This window comes from Chrysemys picta, chromosome 8 (assembly GCF_011386835.1).
Source record: "Chrysemys picta bellii isolate R12L10 chromosome 8, ASM1138683v2, whole genome shotgun sequence".
NCBI lineage: Eukaryota > Metazoa > Chordata > Testudines > Emydidae > Chrysemys > Chrysemys picta.
In genome coordinates this window covers 25,165,387-25,185,014 of record NC_088798.1, presented here as the reverse complement: position 1 = coordinate 25,185,014, position 19,628 = coordinate 25,165,387, and the positions used below count along the sequence as shown (strand labels likewise).

The following is a 19,628-nucleotide window of genomic DNA, read 5'->3' as shown; positions in this document are numbered from 1 at the left end:
CCTCTAGGCAACTAGGTTACCTAGGATAAATTTCACTGTGTTTGAAAAACAAACAAAACAATGCAGGCATGGTATTTCAATTTCCAGTTACAAGGGGTGGACAGTATGCATGTCACTCACCAAATGCTTTCATAGGCTCGATCAATGTTAGTTTAAATGTCTGACCCTTCTCCAGTCCTTTTAAAAGGTTGGCAACTTCATAATGACGATAACCCACCAAATTTTTTCCATTTATAGATTCCAAATGATCACCCACGCATATCGCTTTGATTTGGTCGACAAGGCTGTCTTCTTTAATACTCTGTCAGATAAAAAAGCATTTATATTAGTTAGAAACAAAATGTGAAAAAATAAAAACATGTGGCACCTAATTCACTGCCGCTACAGATGAGTGAAACTCTAATGATATCAGCGTAGTTGCACCTATTATTCCAACAGTGACTTCAGAACAGGAGGTTCTCATGTACCATGCCTTGACAAGCATTCAAAAATATTTAATATGCATTTAATATAAAAATTGCATTTAGATGTGGCACAAAATGCATTTTGAAATCTGCTTTAGAAATGAAGCTGAACTTTAAGTAGATGTTGGATTATTAAAAGGTTTTGTACTATAAACAATACGTTTAAAATTGCCACACATTTCAGAACACCATATGTTCCCACACTTCCCGTGCACCTCAGACACACGTTACAGTATTTCCACTGAGATAATAATGAAGTTATGAAATCAATGTTCTTAATGGGACATCTCACGGAAAACAAATCTAAAATTTATAAAATATGTCTTTTATAACAGAAGTTAGTAATTTTTTTTTAATCTTATGGTGAATGAATTATAGAAGATAGAAAATCCCAAAGCATGTAAAGATGTCTAGCATTTGCATTATCAGAGCATTTCAGGGGCAGAATTTATAAATTTAGGACTTATCATTCAAATTTCAATTTTTATATGAATTAAAAATATGTTGTAGTATTAGTTTTTCTATGCATGAATCCCATCTTTCATTCCCTTATTTTGGTGGAGAAACTATAACATAATAACACAACTTATTATCCTGAGTAGTTAGGGTGAGATAGGAATTTTATTCCAATCCTCTCCTGAAATACATACTACACCTCTACCCTGATATAACCGACACGATATATCATGAATTCCGATATAACACGGTAAAGCAGCGCTCCGGGGGGGGCAGGGCTGTGCACTTGAGCGGATCAAAGCACGTTCAATATAACCCGGTTTCACCTATAACGCAGTAAGATTTTTTTGGCTCCCGAGGACAGCGTTATATCGGGGTAGAGGTGTATTTCAGTGAGAACTGAGTTTATTTTCAATAAATCCATTCATCCAGCTTACAAGACGACATAGGAAATAAAATATCATTGTCTACTATTTTAACACCTACCATAGCAGCCAGTGGTACCAATGGGGGGCAATTTTCCTCCCCCAAGGTTTTCATGGAACCGGGAGCCACTTATAAGCAGTGGTCCCATACTAAATCAGTATGGCTGCTGTTGGAGCAGTCCAGAGGAGGTATAGCTCAGTGGTTCGAGCATTGGCCTGCTAAACCCACGGTTGTGAGCTCAATCCTTGAGAGGGCCATTTAGCGATCTGGGGCAAAAATCTGTCTGGGGATTGTACTAGATGACCTCCTGAGGTCCCTTCCAACCCGGATATTCTAATCACTTGGGCTATGTGTTTGAAATGCCACTGAAATTTGACCCAGACGCTTGACCATACAGCTGGAGTGTCAGCTGGGACAAATTTCAACAAGTGGCATTGTGACCTGGCACACGGGGTTGCAACACGACTCAAATTTGGCCCAGCTGCCCCTCCATCCAGACAAAAGGGCGACTGGGCCAAAGGGTATTGAGACCTGGTGCATGTGGAGTCTGCCCCAGTACAGGAGGATCTGCCGAGAACTCAATTCATGCATTTTGTGGGTGGAGAGGGGAGACTCCTCAGCCAAGGTGGACTCAGGGTCCCTGCTAGTGTGGGAAGGAAGGGGGATAAACAGGAATGGGGTCCCTGCCAGGGAGGACAGGGACTGAAATTTCCCCCTCACAAAAATATCTGAACTGGAGCAACTGCTGGGAGCATAACTGTCTCAAAAGCCTGCTTCCAGTTTGTGTGTGCCTGTGTCTGAGCAAGACAGTGGGAAGCCTGGTAGTATATGGTGTTCTGTAAGACATGTGGCAATTTTAAACTTCCTACAGAGTTTAACTCTTATAGCACAAATCATTTTTAAATCTAGATTAAAGCCAAATAGAAGACTTGGTTGGGGGGGGAATAAAGGGGAGGTGGAAGGATGGTGTGTTTTCCACATACTGAATCAGGCCCAAAATGCTGCAACACACATGCCTGTTATAAAGTGCAAGGTGTATCTAGCAAACAGCAGTGAAATCTCATTAAATTCAATCCCCACTTAGTTTCTTTACTTAAGCAGGTGTTCTTATTATCAGGGTCCAAATTAAGTGGTGTTGACTGGAAACATGTATGTGGTACTTCAAACTAACTTTTGTATTCCAGGCTAATTATAACAACTTTCTGGTGGACTGTCAAAAGAAAGCAAGACTATGCTAGACACTGCCACTGAGATCCAATGCTTAATTTTCAAATGGTTTACTGTCCATTTTAAAGGGTAAGTCATGCATTTTCAATGCAGTTCACAGGGAATTAATTACACTGTTCCCGTTTATGATAGTCAGTTTTGCACACCTATAACTTCATACATCATACTATAACAACGTACTCCTTAGCATCTACAAAAAGTCCTCTTCCCCAAGTGATAACTCATGGATGATTAGTTTCACTCCAGAATATATCTTCCCATTTAGCTATAAATCCCTTAAAAATAGGACTTTATAATAGAATTGGTGACAGATTGTTGAATACAGCTTTGCAAAAGTGACATGATAATACTGAATTTAAATGAATGCTTTTCTTATAAAGCAGAACATTCGATCTTAAAACAAAAGAACCACGGTTTTCAACTTCACCCATAAAATCTGACCATGCTATCAACTACTTTAGAAACTTACCCTTTTAGACACAGAGCAGTCAGTAGTTACAAGTAGGAAGTGATTATAACTATCAACAGATTATCTAGTACAACAGAGCTCATTAATTTCTAATGGAATACTAAATCAGCTCAAATGAAAGGAAGAGCTCTAATGACAAAAGTTATTCCCCTAAATACAGCTCTTTATTCAACTATGTCTCCACTTTGTAATGAAACTGTCACTAAAGCTTTCTATCTGACTGGAACAAAGTGTACTGAAAGATATAGCTTTTGCCTTTTGGAGATTTGTCTTTCCACCTATCCACTTTCTCCATTATTTAATGCATTCATTGATTAAATCATTAATCTTCTGCTTACATGGCTGACTCCATTTTAAAAATTTCTCAGGGATTGTTACTATTGTACTGATTAGATGACATGGTATTAAAGACACTGGCAGCCACAGAAGCTTTATCTACACTAGGGGCCCCACTGTTGTTGCCACAGGTGGAGCTAGCAACAGTGGAAAATATTTCTCAAAAATCCCAAGGACAGAGACAGTCTAAAAGAAAGATCAGATACAGCTGAGGCCCAGAATAGTTTTATTACTATTTTCAAATAAGTTAAATGTTTTTATTATTTATTTTGTTTATGTTTGTGGGGTTCACAGTGGAGAGGATATTTAGAAAATATTTAGATGAGAGGTGGGGATGGGTGCATAGGAGATTGAGAGGGCATTCCATACGCATGGGGTAACAAGGTAAAACTTGATGATAAAAGTGACAGAAGGACCTGTGAAAGAACAAAGGGCGAGACTATACAAAATGAGATTAGTTATCTGGGCTGGAGTGGGGTTTTGAAGGTGATGTTACATTTAAGCATGAGGTAGTGGGCAAGTGGGAGCCAGTCTGACAACTCTGGTCTTAATATTTATGAATCTATTAATTCTGTTTACGTCCCAGTTCCTCCAGTGTGACAGTTCCAGACAGTGAATGTATCTGAATGTACAGGCCAGATGTTGAGCATCCTATTTTAGAGAAAGCTTCCTTTATTTCTACCACTAAATTTATCCCTAATCTAAGTGGCTTTCAGATTACTTCTCCCTTCCCCTTGGGCTTTCTGTCCCTGTCTTATTGTGCCAACCAATCTTAATAAATAAAAATAACTAGGGCTGTCAATTAATCACAGTTAACTCACGTGATTAACTCAAAACAATTAATCACCATTAATCGAAGTTTTAATTGCACTGTTAAACAATAGAATACCAATTGAAATGTATTAAATATTTTGGATATTCTTCTACATTTTCATGTATTCTGTGTTGTAACTGAAATCAAAGTGTATATTTTTATTACAAATATTTGCACTGTAAAAATGATAAATAGTATTTTTCAATTCACCTCATACAAGTACTGTAGTGCAATCTTTGTCGTGAAAGTGCAATTTACAGATGTAGATTTGTTTTTGTTACATAACTGCACTCCAAAACAAATGTAAAACTTCAGAACCTACAAGTCCACTCAGTCGTACTTCTTGTTCAGCCAATTGTTAAGACAAACAAGCTTATTTACATTTACAGCAGATAATGCTGCCCTCTTCTTATTTACAATGTCACCAGAAAGTGAGAACAGGAATTTGCATGGCACTTTTATAGTTGGCATTGCAAGATATTTACGTGCCAGATATGCTAAACATTTGTATGCCCCTTTGTGCTTTGGCCACCAATCCAAAGGACATGCGTCCATGCTGATGCTTGTTAAAAAATAATGTATTAATTAAATTTGTGACTGAACAACTTGGGGGAGAATTGTATGTCCCCTGTTCTGTTTTCAGAGTAGCAGCCGTGTTAGTCTGTATCCGCAAAAAGAACAGGAGTACTTCTGGCACCTTAGAGACTAACAAATTTATTAGAGCATAAGCTTTCGTGGGCTACAGCCCACTTCTTCGGATGCATAGAATGGAACATATATTGAGGAGATATATATACACACATAGAGCATAAACAGGTGGGAGTTGTCTTACCAACTCTGAGAGGCCAATTAAGTAAGTGAAAAAAAAAAAAAAAAACTTTTGAAGTGATAATCAAGCTAGCCCAGTACAGACAGTTTGATAAGAAGTGTGAGAATACTTACAAGGGGAGATTGTTCTGTTTTATTTCAAGTTATTGCAGTCTCGGATGATGACCCAGCACATGTTGTTCATTTTAAGAACATTTTCACTGCAGATTTCACAAAACGCAAAGAAAGTACCAATGTGAGATTTCTAAGGCTAGATACAGCACTCGACCCAAGGTTTAAGAATCTGAAGTGCCTTCCAAAATCTGAGAGGGATGAGGTGTGGAGCATGCTTTCAGAAGTCTTCAAAAGAGCAACACTCTGATGCAAAAACTACAGGACCCAAACCACCAAAAAAGAAAATCAAGCTTTTGCTGGTGGCATCTGACTCAGATAATGAAAATGAACACATGTCGGTCTACACTGCTTTGGACTGTTATTGAGCAGAGCCCATCATCAGCATGGACACATGTCCCCTGGAATGGTGGGTGAATCATGAAGGGACATACGAATCTTTAGCCGGCTACAATAGTGCCATGAGAACGCTTGTCCTCACTTTCAGATGACATTGTAAACAAGAAGCGGGCAAGCATTATCTCCTGCAATTGTAAACAAATTTGTTTGTCTGAGCAATTGGCTGAACAAGAAGTAGGACTGAGTGGACTTCCAGGCTCTGAAATTTTACAAAAATGATTAGGGGTATGGAATGGCTTCCATATGAGGAGAGAATAATAAAACTAGGACTTTTCAGCTTGGAAAAGAGATGACTAAGGGAGGGAATATGATAGAGGTCTATAAAATCATGACTGGTGTGGAGAAAGTAAATAAGGAAGTGTTATTTATTCCTTCTCATAACATAAGAGCTAGGGATCACCAAAATGAAATTAATAGGCAGCAGATTTAAAAACAAAAAAAAGGAAGTATTTCTTCACACAACGTACAGTCAACTTGTGGAACTCTTTGCTAGAGGCAGTTGTGAAGGCCAAGACTATAACAGGGTTCAAAAAAGAACTAGATAAATTCATGGAGGATAGGTCCATCAATGGCTATTAGCCAGGATGGACAGGGATGGTGTTCCTAGCCTCTGTTTGGCAAAAGCTGGGAATAGAAGACAGGGAATGGATCACTTGATGATAACCTGTCTGTTCATTCCCTCTGGGGCACCTGGCATTGGCCACTGTTGGAAGACAGGATATTGGGCTAGATGGATCTTTGGTCTGACCCAGTATGGCCGATCTTATGTTCGTAATTCTGCATTTGTAAATTCAACTTTCATGATAAAGAGATTACACTACAGCACTTGTATTAGGTGAATTGAAAAATACTATTTCTTTTGTTTTTTTACAGTGCAAATACTTGTAATCAAAAATAAATATAAAGTGAGCACTGTACACTTTGTATTCTGTGTTGTAATTGAAATCAATATTTGAAAATGTAGAAAACATTCAAAATATTTAAATAAATGGTATTCTATTATTAATAGTGCGATTAATTGCAATTAATTTTTTTAATCACTTGACAGCCCTAAAAACAACTTTTCAGAAGCGTATTGAACCCAGGACAGAGTTTCCTTGGGTTTAATATAGTGTTGCATGCACTGTTCATATTCTTCCAATACCAGAGGATCCTCTCCTCCTAAAACCAGGTCCCAGAGTAGGCCAATATGCAACAATTTGGTGAGACTGCACTTTTCTATGGTGACTGCTATCTTTAGTTCCAGAATATAAACTGTAATTTTGTTTAAATAATTATCTAGCTGTCAAGGCTGCAAAGAAAACCTTCCAAATGTGAGATAAAGGAAAATGATGCAGTAGTGTCTGCCTGAGTCTGCAGACAGCCTGAAACAATAACTGTGTCAAGTGAAAATTGCTACCATTCAGCTCAATAGGGTGTTAAACTCTGAAGCATAATCAGCTTTTGACATTTTAAATGTCAGCATTGTTAGCCATTTTGGTGCTTTTCAAAGAACAAGAGAAAGCTGAGGTGTAAGGTGTGGTCTACAGCCAGTTTTTGTTCCAGTATAACTATGTCAGTCAGGGATGTGATTTTGACTGATATACTTTTACCTATACAATCCCTAGCATACAGAAATAAGCTATACTGAGGTCTGGTCTACATTCCAGACCTATATTGATACAACTACATCACTCAGGGCTGTGAAAAATTCGCACCACTGAGCAACACAGTTCTATCCATTTAACACCACCATTCCGTCCCCCCCATGTAGACAGCGCAATGTCAACAGGAGAGCTTCTCCCACTGACATAGCTACCACTTCTCAGGGATGTGGATTAACTACACTGACAGGAGAGCTCTCTCCTGTCGGTGTAGAGCAGGGGTCTGCAACGTTTGGCACGCGGCTCGCCAGGGTAAGCACCCTGGCGGGCCAGGCCAGTTTTATTTACCTGCTGACGCGGCAGGTTCCGCCGATCGCGGCCTCCACTGGCCGCAGTTCGCTGTCCCGGGCCAATGGGGGCGGTGGGAAGCGGCGCGGGTGAGTGATGTGCAGCGTACATTCAGGGCACGCTAATGCATGTAGAATAACTGCAGAGGCAGGATAAAGAGGGACAGTGCAATGAAGCCTAGTTTCATGCAGTGGAAGGACATTATGTGTGCTGTGGACAGGCTTTAAGAGTGACAGAAATTTAGTATAACTTCATTGTCACATGAGTGAGCAGTTGCTCTATCATCAACTTCTCAAGAACTTAAGAAAGTAGTGAAAAGGAGCAATAACCAAAAAACTAAGGGCCTCTCAACACAGGATTGACTGCTGCTTTTCTTAAATTGTGGTGAATGTTCAGTTGTCAAAAGGGCTCCAGTTCTAGAGGATTACTTAAAACAATAAAACTTAGAGCATTAGATATAAAAGATTCTGTTCAAAAATTACCTTTATGAAGGCATAGCCCGTTCCATTGTCTGTAATGGTAAGCCCGAGAGAATCCTCAGATTTAAGAACATCCACTTCTTTTTTTGGTCCCTTTATGTGGGCAAATATGAAATCTTCAAGACCAATCTGCCCTCCTAAGAGGTTGTCCATATCAATTTTGTGCGTATTCAAAGTGCAAAATATGATCTACACAGAAGGAAAAACAAATCAATTACATCAGTCATGGCATTAGGATAGGAAAATAAATGGTGGAAAGAATTCTGTTTCCCTGAATTTGAATTACCCATGAGTTTGGAGCAAAAAAATCCATTGTGGTCTTAAGTGGTGACCCCCATTTTCTGTCCAACCGTCAGTACTAAAGACCCTATTCCCATCCACTTATATGACAAGAAAGATACTAAATAGCCCAAATTCTGCAGAGAAGAGATAGTAGGGTGCAGGGGAGAGGGTACATGTTATCCAGCACCTTGGGTCACACAGCTGTGTGACCCTCACCAACTGGTAGAGGGTACAGGGGTTGCACAGGGTCTTATAGGGATTTCCTGGGTCAGATATATGCATAATAGTTCATCAAAGAGTGACATGTAAGGTCTCTACCAAGACACAGTAGCCCACTTTTCATCATAATCATTGAAAAAATGTATGTACAGAGAATATTTAAGTTATGTATCTATACTGAAAATTACATTCTTAAGGTCTTGGAGTTATTTCCTGTGCTAAGGAGTCTTTTGCTTTATGCAATAATAAAGAATGTTTTCAAAGCCAAAAAATCCATTTATTGAAAAGAAACAAGGGGGTGGAGTGGGGAACAGTACAATCACAGATTCGCGTATGTCCTGTCTGGTGTACTGTGCAGTGAGTGCTGCACTTCAGGACAGCTATACTGCATGGTGATGGGGGTTGAGTGCAGAGGGTAAGGGTCGTGGTTTTCAGGGCTGGGTGGTGAAGATACTGGTGTTGGAGGCAACGGGTGGCGTGAAGAACACGGAAGTTGGGGAAAGTGGGTTGGAGGTGACAGAGGGGCACAACCGAAAGAGTTTTGGGATAAGGGCTGTAGGGGGGGGGGTGTTTGCGGTACTGCTCCTCTTTCTGCATGGCTACGAGCTCCTGGATAGCATCTGCTTGGCGCTCCAGAATGCTTATGAGCCAATCCGTGCTTTGCCACCGGTGCGCTGCATTTTCCTGGCGGATCCTGCTTTCTCTCTCCCTCCTCTGCTTTCTCATTCTCTTTAATAGATTGCCGCATCACTTCTTGCAGCTTGTCTTCTTTGCTTTTTCGGGGTCTCTTCCTGAGTCTTTGCAGTCTCTGAGCAGGTGATAAGAGGGACAGCTGAGGTCTCAAGGTTGATGCTGCTGTATAGGCAAAATGCAACATTTAACAGAGGCAGCATTGTTTATACCAGACAGAGTAATGATTCCCCCTGCACTTAAGGAGTAGAAAACACACCGGGTCTACACAATTGCATAATTTTCCCATCCGAAACAGAGCACACATATCCCACGGGAGCCTCAAAATGGTGAGTAATGGGGACTGATTGTTTCAGGGCTGCACTGTCCTCTGGGTTTCTGTGCCTTGGGGAGAGCCAACAGCTGCAGGGGGCACCTACACTGAACACTGTCCCAACATTTTCCACAGGAGTTCATCCTGGATGATATCTCGCTGCTGAGGGTGGCCTGGGAAGCAAGGAAGGGTCTTCTACTGCAATGTGGCTTCGGCCCTGGCCCATATGCAGCTTGCCTGTGTGCAGCAATTGTCCCCCCGCCCCTCGCGGCACAGTGGCGTGGACACGTTAGCCTGGCTGGGACAAGGACCAAGGTGGCTCTCCCGATAAACCTGCACAAGCGCATTGCACACGTTTTGGATGAGACATTCGAGGAGATTACCGAGGCCGATTACCGCAAGGTGATAAACCACATCAATGCACTATTCCGCATCTAGGCATGCATGCCTAACCCTCCTCTCCCAAAGAGCCCGCACCGAAAAAATTCCTTCCCAAAAAAAAATGCTTACCGGGAACCTGCTGTTCTGTTTGTCCTCCACTAAGTACCGATCGCTGCAACTGGCTACCTTCCTCCTGGCTTGAGAAGAGCTCCTGGCTGCATGGCTCCAGGGATTCCGGGGTGTCTCCATCCGACCCACCACCCACACTCCCGTTTTCCTCTTCCTCCTCCTCCTCCCCCCCTTTCCCCCACCAGCTCTGAAGTGTCCATGGTGGTGCTCGGAGTGGAGATGGGGTCAACCCCAAGTATCGCATCCAGCTCTTTGTGGAATTGGCAGGTCGCGGGGGGGGGGGGGGGGGAAGAGGGGAGGGAAGCACCCAAGCGGCCATTTGCGTCGTGGGTTTTGCGGTAGGCACTCCGCAGCTCCTTCACTTTAATCCTGCACTGCAGGGCGTCCCAGTCATGGCCCCTTTCCATCATGTCCTTTGATACCTTCCCGAAGGTATTGTAATTCCTACGGCTGGAGTGCAGCTGGGACTGTACAGCTTCCTCCCCCCAAACACTGATGAGGTCCAGCAACTCGCCATTGCTCCATGCTGGGTCTCGCTTGGCGCGTGGAGGCATGGTCACCTGGAAAGATTCGCTGATAGCACTCCACACCACACCGGGCTGAGCAAACAGGAAGGGGAATTTTTAAAATTCCCAGGGAATGTAAAGGGGGGTCACATGGTTGGTTACCTGAGGCCAGGGCAGTAGAGTTTGAACCGATGACCAGATTGGCTAGAACAGGCATTGTGGGATACTGCCGAATACTTCTGGAGGCCAGTCACAGCACATTGGGCAGCCACACTGGCGCCGCAGCGGCAGCGCAATACACGCTATTCCTCTCGGAGAGGTGGAGTACATGCAGCGCTGCAACCACGGAGATACAGCGCTGCAAATGCCTTGCCAGTGTGGACGGGGAGTGAGTTACAGCGCTGGGGGCAGCGTTACAGCGCTGCAACTCGCAAGTGTAGCCAAGGCCTAAACCAGGTGCCAGTTGAAAGGCTGCAAAATCTACAACAGAAAATCTAAAGGAAGAAACAAAGCAGGCGAGGGGGATCCTGTTTACGAATGAAGACAAAAGGATAGGATTTGTATATCTTGGGAGGCAAAAGAACACATTGGGTCCTTCACGTAGGAGACAAGCTGACAGAATGTCTGTTTCATGAAAGGGAGAATCCCAGCAAAGCCGGACTGTGAAATACTATGAGGACTTTGGTTGAGCCATACTCTACGAGGCATAAGAGTATCTAATTAATTAAGACTAGGTTCTTGAATGTGTTTTATGATTTTATTTTATATATAACCATGTGTTTGCAATACTTCTAACTTGCTGTTACTTGAATCTCTACTCTCGGTTACATAAACTTAGATATACTTGATTTCAATATAAACATAAGTGCTGTGTGTTGAGCAGAGAGGTGACCTAAGGTCTGACTGGTAAACTGGGCTGTGCTGTTTCTTTGAAAGCAGCAAATCTGTGAATACTACAGGTATCTCATGGATCAAGGGCTGGACATTCCAGGTTAATGCTTGGATGGCTCGACGGTTGGAGTGTGCCTATCTCTAACCTCTGAGAGGCAGCAGGGCCTGCAAGACCTAGAGAGGAATGCTTGTGTTGCCGATAGCCGGGGAGTTGGACAACTGATTCCTGGCAGGTACAGACAAGGCTAAGGGCAAGTGATAGCAAGGTACCTCACAAGCCCAGGTACTGCTGGGAAACATCACAAACTACACCTCTACCCCAATATAACGCGACTTGCTATAACACAAATTTGGATATAACGCAGTAAAGCAGCGCTCCGGGGGGGGGGCAGGGCTGCACACTCCAGGGGATCAAACCAAGTTCGATATAACGCAGTTTCACCTATAACACAGTAAGTTTTTTTGGCTCCCAAGGACAGCGTTATATGGAGGTAGAGGTGTGCCTTTCCTCTCCCCAATCTCTGTTAAGAAGCTAACCTTCATGTGGCCCAGAGGCATGACCAAGGTGAATGAATCTGGGGAGATCATCAGCATCTTGAAGTGGTTTCCTGAGCATATATCTTGCTCATTTCACATTCTGTTTCCACCAATAATCAACCCAGCTCCCCTGTCAAAGCTTATACCAACCACGAGAGGGGAAAAGAGTCCAAATTGCAGGCCAGAGCAGTAAGATTCCCAAACTATTCACCTTAAGAATAGTTGGAAGAGGTTTTCTGTTCAGGACATTGTAGCTGCTGGGTTGGTGGTGATGAATTCCCTCCATGCCCTATTTTTTTTTTTTTTTTAAACACATCCTTCTACACAACTACAGCACAAAATTTCAAAAAAATTGTTATGCCCCAATCAGACAATTTCAGAATACAGCTTTTGCCAGCAGAACTCTTAATACTTCCCTGTCTACTTCACCTCCCACTGGTCTTTTTGTATATCACGGTGGTCTGTAGGGGTGGTGCAAATGGTGGGAGTATTTATGGTGCTCCCCACTGAAACTGTAGACAGAAGAAACTCAGTGTCCAATCATAGTAACTCTGGAGGGAACCAATGGCTTAAAATCATTACCTCTTGTTCCCTAGAGCAATCTGAACATCAGTTTCCAAAAACATACTTCAAAGTATGAAAGTGGATAGAAAGTCATGATCCATTGTCTTTTGCTAATATTAATACATATTTTTGTTTGCATAGTGATATAAGCATGCAGGAATTTGCAGAGCCACTCCCACTGAGGCAAACAGAGGTTGCACACTTCAGTGGGAGAATGAGCTGAATAGCGCTAAGTAACTAGGAAAGCTTTTTCTGCAATACTACTACATTAAATCGTAAACAAGTCTTTGTCAGAATTATGGTGGGTATTTTTGGGGCAGCGTCGAGGGTTGTTTCTCCCGAAACTTGTCCACCATATAAAGCTGACCTTTAGCTTTCTTCTCAAACAAAAAACAAAACATTTCTGGGGCAATCTTTTTGCTGTGAGAAGCAACATTAAGGGCCTTGAATTAGTTTTCGTTTTGTACTATTACAATATCAAGACATTTTCAAAACATCCATAACAGTAGAGGGTTAACAACAAGCAGCCTGCAAAATAGTATACATAATGTAGCAAAGTCAGAAAAATTATCTTTGTTTCTTCATGGAAAGAAGAATGCACATTTATTCATAGCATGCATTGATTAACTAGAGTCAGTCATTGAAATATGCCACAGTTTACAGAGAACAGCAGCCTTTGCATGAGAGAATGTGGTTCAAAGAAACTGCTAAGCCTGTTCAAGAAAAACCTTTGATCTCCCTGTCACAGGGTGGTCCCCTGGAGTCCTCTCTCACCTTAAGTGTAGACCACTCTAGTTCTCCTTCACCCCCACCATGTGTCCTTATACTGTTCCAGCAGGCTTACCCCCCATTCTGGAGGAAGGGAACCATGCTAGCAGCAGCCAGCTCTGCCTTCCTTCAGTCTCTCAACTCCCTCCTCCTCCTCCAGGGCTTCCTTCCTCTCCATTTATTTGCTCACTGCTGCTGGGGTTGCCTCCCCCCTCTAATTAGCCCTTCATTATAGCACCACTGGTTATTTGATCCTCTAATTAGGCCCTAATTAATCTATAGTGGTGGGGAATTTGAGTAACAGTAGGATATTGAGTCAGCTCCTGACTCAGCACCCTTGTTACACTCCCATCAACTTTGAAGTTCCTGGAAAAATTCTGGTAGCAGCCCTTTGGGTCAGTCTGGTTTTGATTTCATTTATACTAGTGTAAAGCAGGAATAACTCCAGTGAAATAAGCCAAATTAATTTGTGAGAACAGAAGCAGGTGCCTAACCTGTTACTCAGCACTGAGGTTGTGCATGAGTTCAGATCAACTCAAAAAATGAAAGGCACATACTGCCAGGCTGCATAAAGAATTTAATTACTGGGAGTCCCAGACTTTAAAAAAGCCTATGCAACATCTGGAATGAGTCCTCAGTCTTCACATCTTAAGAACATATTTCCTAATTTTAAATTAGTTTAGGAGGTAGAGATAAGGCTCATCAACCATTGAATAGGCATTTTTTTATAGTGTTAAGGTGATGAGTGGGAGAAACAGAAAATGATCTTGGAATTGCCTTGCTGGCAATAGTAGCAAGAATAGCCTTGAAAGCATTCTCGAAAACATACCCATAGGAAGGCATTTTTAATGTATTTATAAATTAAGAAAGCATCCAGAAATCCACAGTGCTACCGCTTGTCTTAGGGTATGTCTACACACAGCAGCACAATCGTAGCACTGCATTTGTGCTGCTGTAGCGCCTTCAGCGTAGATATTACCTACGCAGGCGTAAGGGGTTCTCCCATCAGTGTAGGTATAATCAACCTCCCCAAGAGGTGCTAGCTAGGTTAACAGAAGAATTCTTCCATCAACCTAACACTTTCTAGACAGGGGGTTAGCTGTCTCTCTCAGAGGTGTGGATTTTTCATACCCTTAAGAGATGTGGCTATGCCGATGTAAGTTGTGTGTCTAGACCAGCCTTTAGTGTGAACAAAAATGAACTGGATCTTAACATGCTGTTTTACTCTGAAAACTGCCTTTATAAAAATGGCACCATCCTACCCAGCAGACATGTTGTCTTTGTGTACTAGAGTCCAATCTGCTTGGTTTAATGACAAAAAAAGGGGGTGATGGGTTGCTGCTTTTACCCCATAAGCGCTGCAGAACTCTCACAGTTTATGACAGGTTTCAGAGTAGCAGCCGTGTTAGTCTGTATCCGCAAAAAGAACAGGAGTACTTGTGGCACCTTAGAGACTAACAAATTTATTTGAGCATAAGCTTTCATGGGCTACATCCCACTTCTTCGGATGCATGGAATGGAACATATACTGAAGAGATATATATACACACACATACATGTTCCATTCCATGCATCCGAAGAAGTGGGATGTAGCCCACGAAAGCTTATGCTCAAATAAATTTGTTAGTCTCTAAGGTGCCACAAGTACTCCTATTCTTTTTACAGTTTATAATGAACAAACTTGCTGTCTATTCCATCGTATGCACATCATTCATTGATTTTTTTATTTATAACCTAAGCACCTCTCCCCAGCTCTAGAAACTTTTCTATCATTAGGAACTGGTTTAAAGCCACCAACTCATTTCACATAAGCCAAACAACCATTACATTCTAATGTCTTATTTTAGCAGCCAGTCAGAAAGTCGCACATTAGCTGGCCACTGAGTATTACAGATTCATCCAACACACTTCAGTTTTATTCTATTAGGTAACTTAAATGTTCTTTGGTTAATTATCACTCCACCATCATCACCTACATTTTACTTTCACATAATCATTCTTTTTAAGCCATCAGCATCAAATATGTTATTTCCTGAGGGAGCCCAATTCAAAATGCCCTTACAAAGATTTATGATAAGTTCCCAGTTTTGTATCACGATTTAGATAAACTGATTGAGTCATTAATTGTGATTTAATGCTCTTCCATTATGAAACAGAATAAATGTTATTTCATCAATTTTTTGCTTCTAAGAAAAATATAGTGCCCTTGCTTTGACCTTGTCAAACATGGACACTCATCTAGTAACTTGTTTCACACCTCTGAACAGATAAAATTGGCAACAGAGCAGAAATGTGATATTTAGAAACATGATCCAGAGTTTCTTTATTTAGCCTTCATCTGGGTGGCATTCTCACTGCAGCCTACAAGACTGCAGAACTTTCTACAAATGCGTCAGTTCTATACTAGCCTGAAAGAGCATCAGCCAGTCAAAAATAAAAACTGAATCACCCTGTATTCTCTCTCCTTTCTTAGTGAACAACGGCTTCTATTCAGGGCAACTAAATATACAAAGTAACATATTAAAGATACATCTATACAACATATTATACTATTACAGCATCTACAAGTTAAAAATATACTTATATTTGTTACATTCTGGAGGACTGCTAATGCAGAAGTTAAAGGCTTCATTACCGTTTTTCATACTTTTAATATAAAAGTCTAATCAAAATAATGTATGAGTACTTAAACAATAGCCACCAGAGTACACTTTTCATACACGCCTCATAAAATTAATTTAAGATCAAAAATGTTTTTTCCTATATTGTACATGAAAAAAAAATGTGTATAATCTATTCTCCTGATCTCTCCTTCCCATCATATTTCTGCTCTTCCCCTCTCCTGCTCACAAAAAAAGTATTTGATCTTCAAGCCAGCATACCTATGCTGTGCCCTTTCATGCCAACTTTAAATCGACACTGCCAGAGAAATTAGCAGATATCCAGGATCCTTATTTTGCCAAGAGTGTTATCTTGAACAGCTCCCATAACAGAAGGAAAGCTTATTTGGCCAGAAAACTCTGTGGGCTGATGCACATAAAATATAGATTAAATATTGTGGAATATCCCCTGCCCCAGTAATTCCAAGGCTACAGAGGTGGTGTTTGCTAAGGGAAAAAGAAAAAGAAAAGGCTATTATGTTATATATAGGGAGCAAAGGGTGGTGTAGTGTAGCATTAATCACAAGTTCAGGCCATCCCAAATGAGGCAAATGCATCAACATGCAACCAAAATCAGTCAACGCTTTTCAAAATTTGCCCCTAAGTGACACAATCATATACAAATATAATCATATAAGTATCACACAAACATATACAATTTATATTTTAAATAATAATGGACACCTAGCTCTCATAAAGTACTTTCCATCAGTAGATCTTAGAGCACCCAGCAAGCAATTGATGGAGACAGGAATAGAGCCCAATACCAAACAAGCTTTACATCAAACAGCCTAATGATGGAAATACAGCCTACTGCTATGCAAACTCAGCCTGCTTATTGGTGGGTTAGCACAAGCAGGCAGAAGCCCTGGAATAATGACACAGGCACCAACTCAATAAAAAACAGAAACCCATTTATTACTGAGAGAAAAGAGGCAGCTTGCCTCCTGCAGATGGTGTTACTAGTAGTTCCCCTTTTTCCCCATGGCAGGAAGCACTCACACCTCGGAATTTCATCTCACAGTTACTTCCTGAGATGGGCCCTGTTTCTCCTTCACATGTGAGAGGAGCCACACCCTTTAGAAACTGTGGGTGTGTCAGTCACCCAGCCAGCATGGTACACAGGGCCGGCTCTAGGTTTTTTGCTGCCCCAAGCAAAAAAATTTTTGGCTGCCCCTTCTCCCCGCCAGCCCTGGGCTCTCTCTCCCTCCCTCTCCGCCCCCCCCAACTGCACCCTCCTGCCGCCCCAGCCCTGGGTCACTGGTAACTCGCTCCCAGGGCGGGTCATTCAGCAGGAATTTTGGATGTGCACAGAACACAGACAGAATTGGTTCCCATATGGTTACAGAACTGCAGTAAAGTGGAACAATTTTCAGCTTGTGTGATTGAAGGATATCTGGATGCATATTATAAGACTGGCCTACATAAATGAGGAAAAGTTGAGGTGCCTTTATTATTCTTTTGTTCCATTCTTTGTTTCTATGGGGAATTTGCCAATGCAATATCACTGTCTTCCTTTTAAACAAATAAAACTAAAAAAAAAAAAAAGCAATGGCTGTTGAAAATAGCAATTCCAGCCTAATAACCACTGGGAAGCATTTCTTGCTCAATTTATTCTACTTTTTCTACAGCAAGTTACAGTGGATCAGTATCTTTGATTTGGGAGAAATGAAGTAACAGCTGCCCAAATTGAGCTTGAGCACTCCTGAATTTTGAGGGTGTTCAAATCTGAAAAGCAGGTGCTAGATTCCCTTTCTGAATATTAGCTAAATCTGGAAAAGAAAAGTCAATTTCTGCTTCCATGGCTCAGAAGTGTAAATCCTCCTACGTGCCTGGTACTGTATCTAAAGCTGCCCAGCCTAGTAGTAGGGTTACCATATTTTGAGTGTCCAAAAGGAGAACACTCCACGGGGCCCCGCCCACGCCCATGCCCCAACTCCACCCCTTCCCCAAAGTCCCCGCCCCAACTCTGCCCCCTCCCCTGCTTCCCGCGAACATTTGATTCGCGGGAAGCCTGAAGCAGGTAAGGGAGGGGTGGGGGGAGGAGGCGCGGCCCAGTCTGGCCCCCCGGCGTTTCCAGCCTGGGTCGGCTCGGGCCCTGGGGTGCCGGCCCCGGGCCAGCCCCCAGCCGAGCACCCCCGGCCCGGCCCCGGCCCCCAGCACCGCCGGCCCGGCCCCCAGCACCGCTGGCCCCGCATGTCCCGATTTTCCCGGACATGTCCGGCTTTTTGGGATTTCCCCCCGGACGGGGATTTGAAGCCCAAAAAGCCGGACATGTCCAGGAAAATCCGGACGTATGGTAACCCTACTAGTAGAGCCTCCCCTCCCTTACTTTTCATTTTAAATTTTAGTGGGATCCACGTATCTCCCTTGCTAGGCTTCAGATAGAGAGGTGCACTGTCCATTTAGTCCACCCAATTCTTTCTTTGGGGGAGAGCCCAGGGCTGGAGCGGCAGAAGGTGCAGGGGGAGAGCCCAGGGCTGGGGCAGCAGGGGGGTGCAGGTGGGGGCCAGAGCTGGGACAACAGGGGGTGTGGGCGGGGAAGAGTCCAGGGCTGGGGCAACACGGGGGTGCGGGGGGGAGCCCAGGGCTGGGGTGGTGGGCGGCAAAAAACCTAGAGCTGGCTCTGTCCCTACCATTCACAGCAAGGTTTCAGTTCCACACTCCTTCCCCCTCTCTTTCCTGTTAATTGTGGCCAAGGGAATGCTGGGAAATGTAGTTCTTTCCCTGCTGCAGGGCTGGCTCTATAGGCAGGGAGCTAACCAAGGAACTACAGCTCCCAGGGCCCCTGCAAATTTGCCGCCCCAAGCAACGGCTTGCTTTGCTGGTGCTTAGAGCTGGCCCTGATGGTACAGCTGTTGCAGTGCCCCTCCACACCTTTACATCTACAAAGCAAACAACATAATAAAAAGAACAAAACTATGTAAACACAATCTTTATGCCAAACTGAGAGCCTAATATATTGACCACTGCCCTACAAAAGGAAATATCACTTTTGACATTTACTATTCCTTCATATCCAGAACAAGGAAATAACTTCCCCAGTTTAGTGCCAAGTTTTAATATCTGAATTTCTGGTGCCAAATTAACACTTCCACTCTTGAGGGGGTTGTTACATCCTCTGCCATAGTTCCCCTACACACACTGGTGGCATAAATCCAACAAAATACAGGAATACATTTTCCAATTACAGTGTACATTTTATTCCCCATGGAAAGAATGTGGGAGATATAAAATATAATTAATGCATATATCTATATAGGAACAGGGTTGATGGATTGTGTTGCTTATTAAGGATTAAGTCAGTCTTGGATAGTTTTGGGTTGCAGGAAACAAGTTAATGATTGTAAACAACCCTACTTGCCTGGTGCTCAAATGGACAATACAAGGAATCCACTGTTAAAGACTACCTTTGATCCCCTCTGGAAAAATCATAAAGCAGTCTGGACCAGGTTCAGGATGCAAGGTTAGACAAAGGAACTTTTCAAGTGGATAAAAGACTGCCTGTGAACTCCGAGACACACATTAACAGAAAGAGGGTCAGAGATGCCAGCAGAGCCCCTCAAACTGAGAAGGAATGACTGGGACAGGTGAAACCTGCCTAAAGAAACAAGGAAATTTGTGCCTCAGAATCAAATATGGTCTCATATGATACTCCCCCATCTTTCTGGGGAAGATAGATAACACTCTCCATGGGGGGATTCAAATACCTCTGTAGCTTCAAGTTTACAGATTGGCACCTTGTGGC

General features: G+C 42.6%; 1 protein-coding gene across 2 annotated transcripts in view; it reads right to left on the bottom strand.

The window, feature by feature from the left end:
• The window catches only part of GIPC2 (GIPC PDZ domain containing family member 2), a 61,665-nt gene that overhangs the window by 33,381 nt on the left and 8,656 nt on the right, over positions 1-19,628 (bottom strand). The window contains exons 1-3 of one of the 2 annotated variants that reach the window (XM_065555519.1): positions 18,517-18,546; positions 7,944-8,129; positions 121-301 (exon numbers count right to left, since the gene is read on the bottom strand). In XM_065555519.1, coding sequence (XP_065411591.1) covers positions 121-301; positions 7,944-8,129; positions 18,517-18,519 — 370 coding nt within the window. In that variant the 5' untranslated portion in view covers positions 18,520-18,546. Of the gene's footprint in view, positions 1-120; positions 302-7,943; positions 8,130-18,516; positions 18,547-19,628 lie in introns of those variants that run through there. The other variant, XM_005302373.5, reaches the window with a different exon arrangement.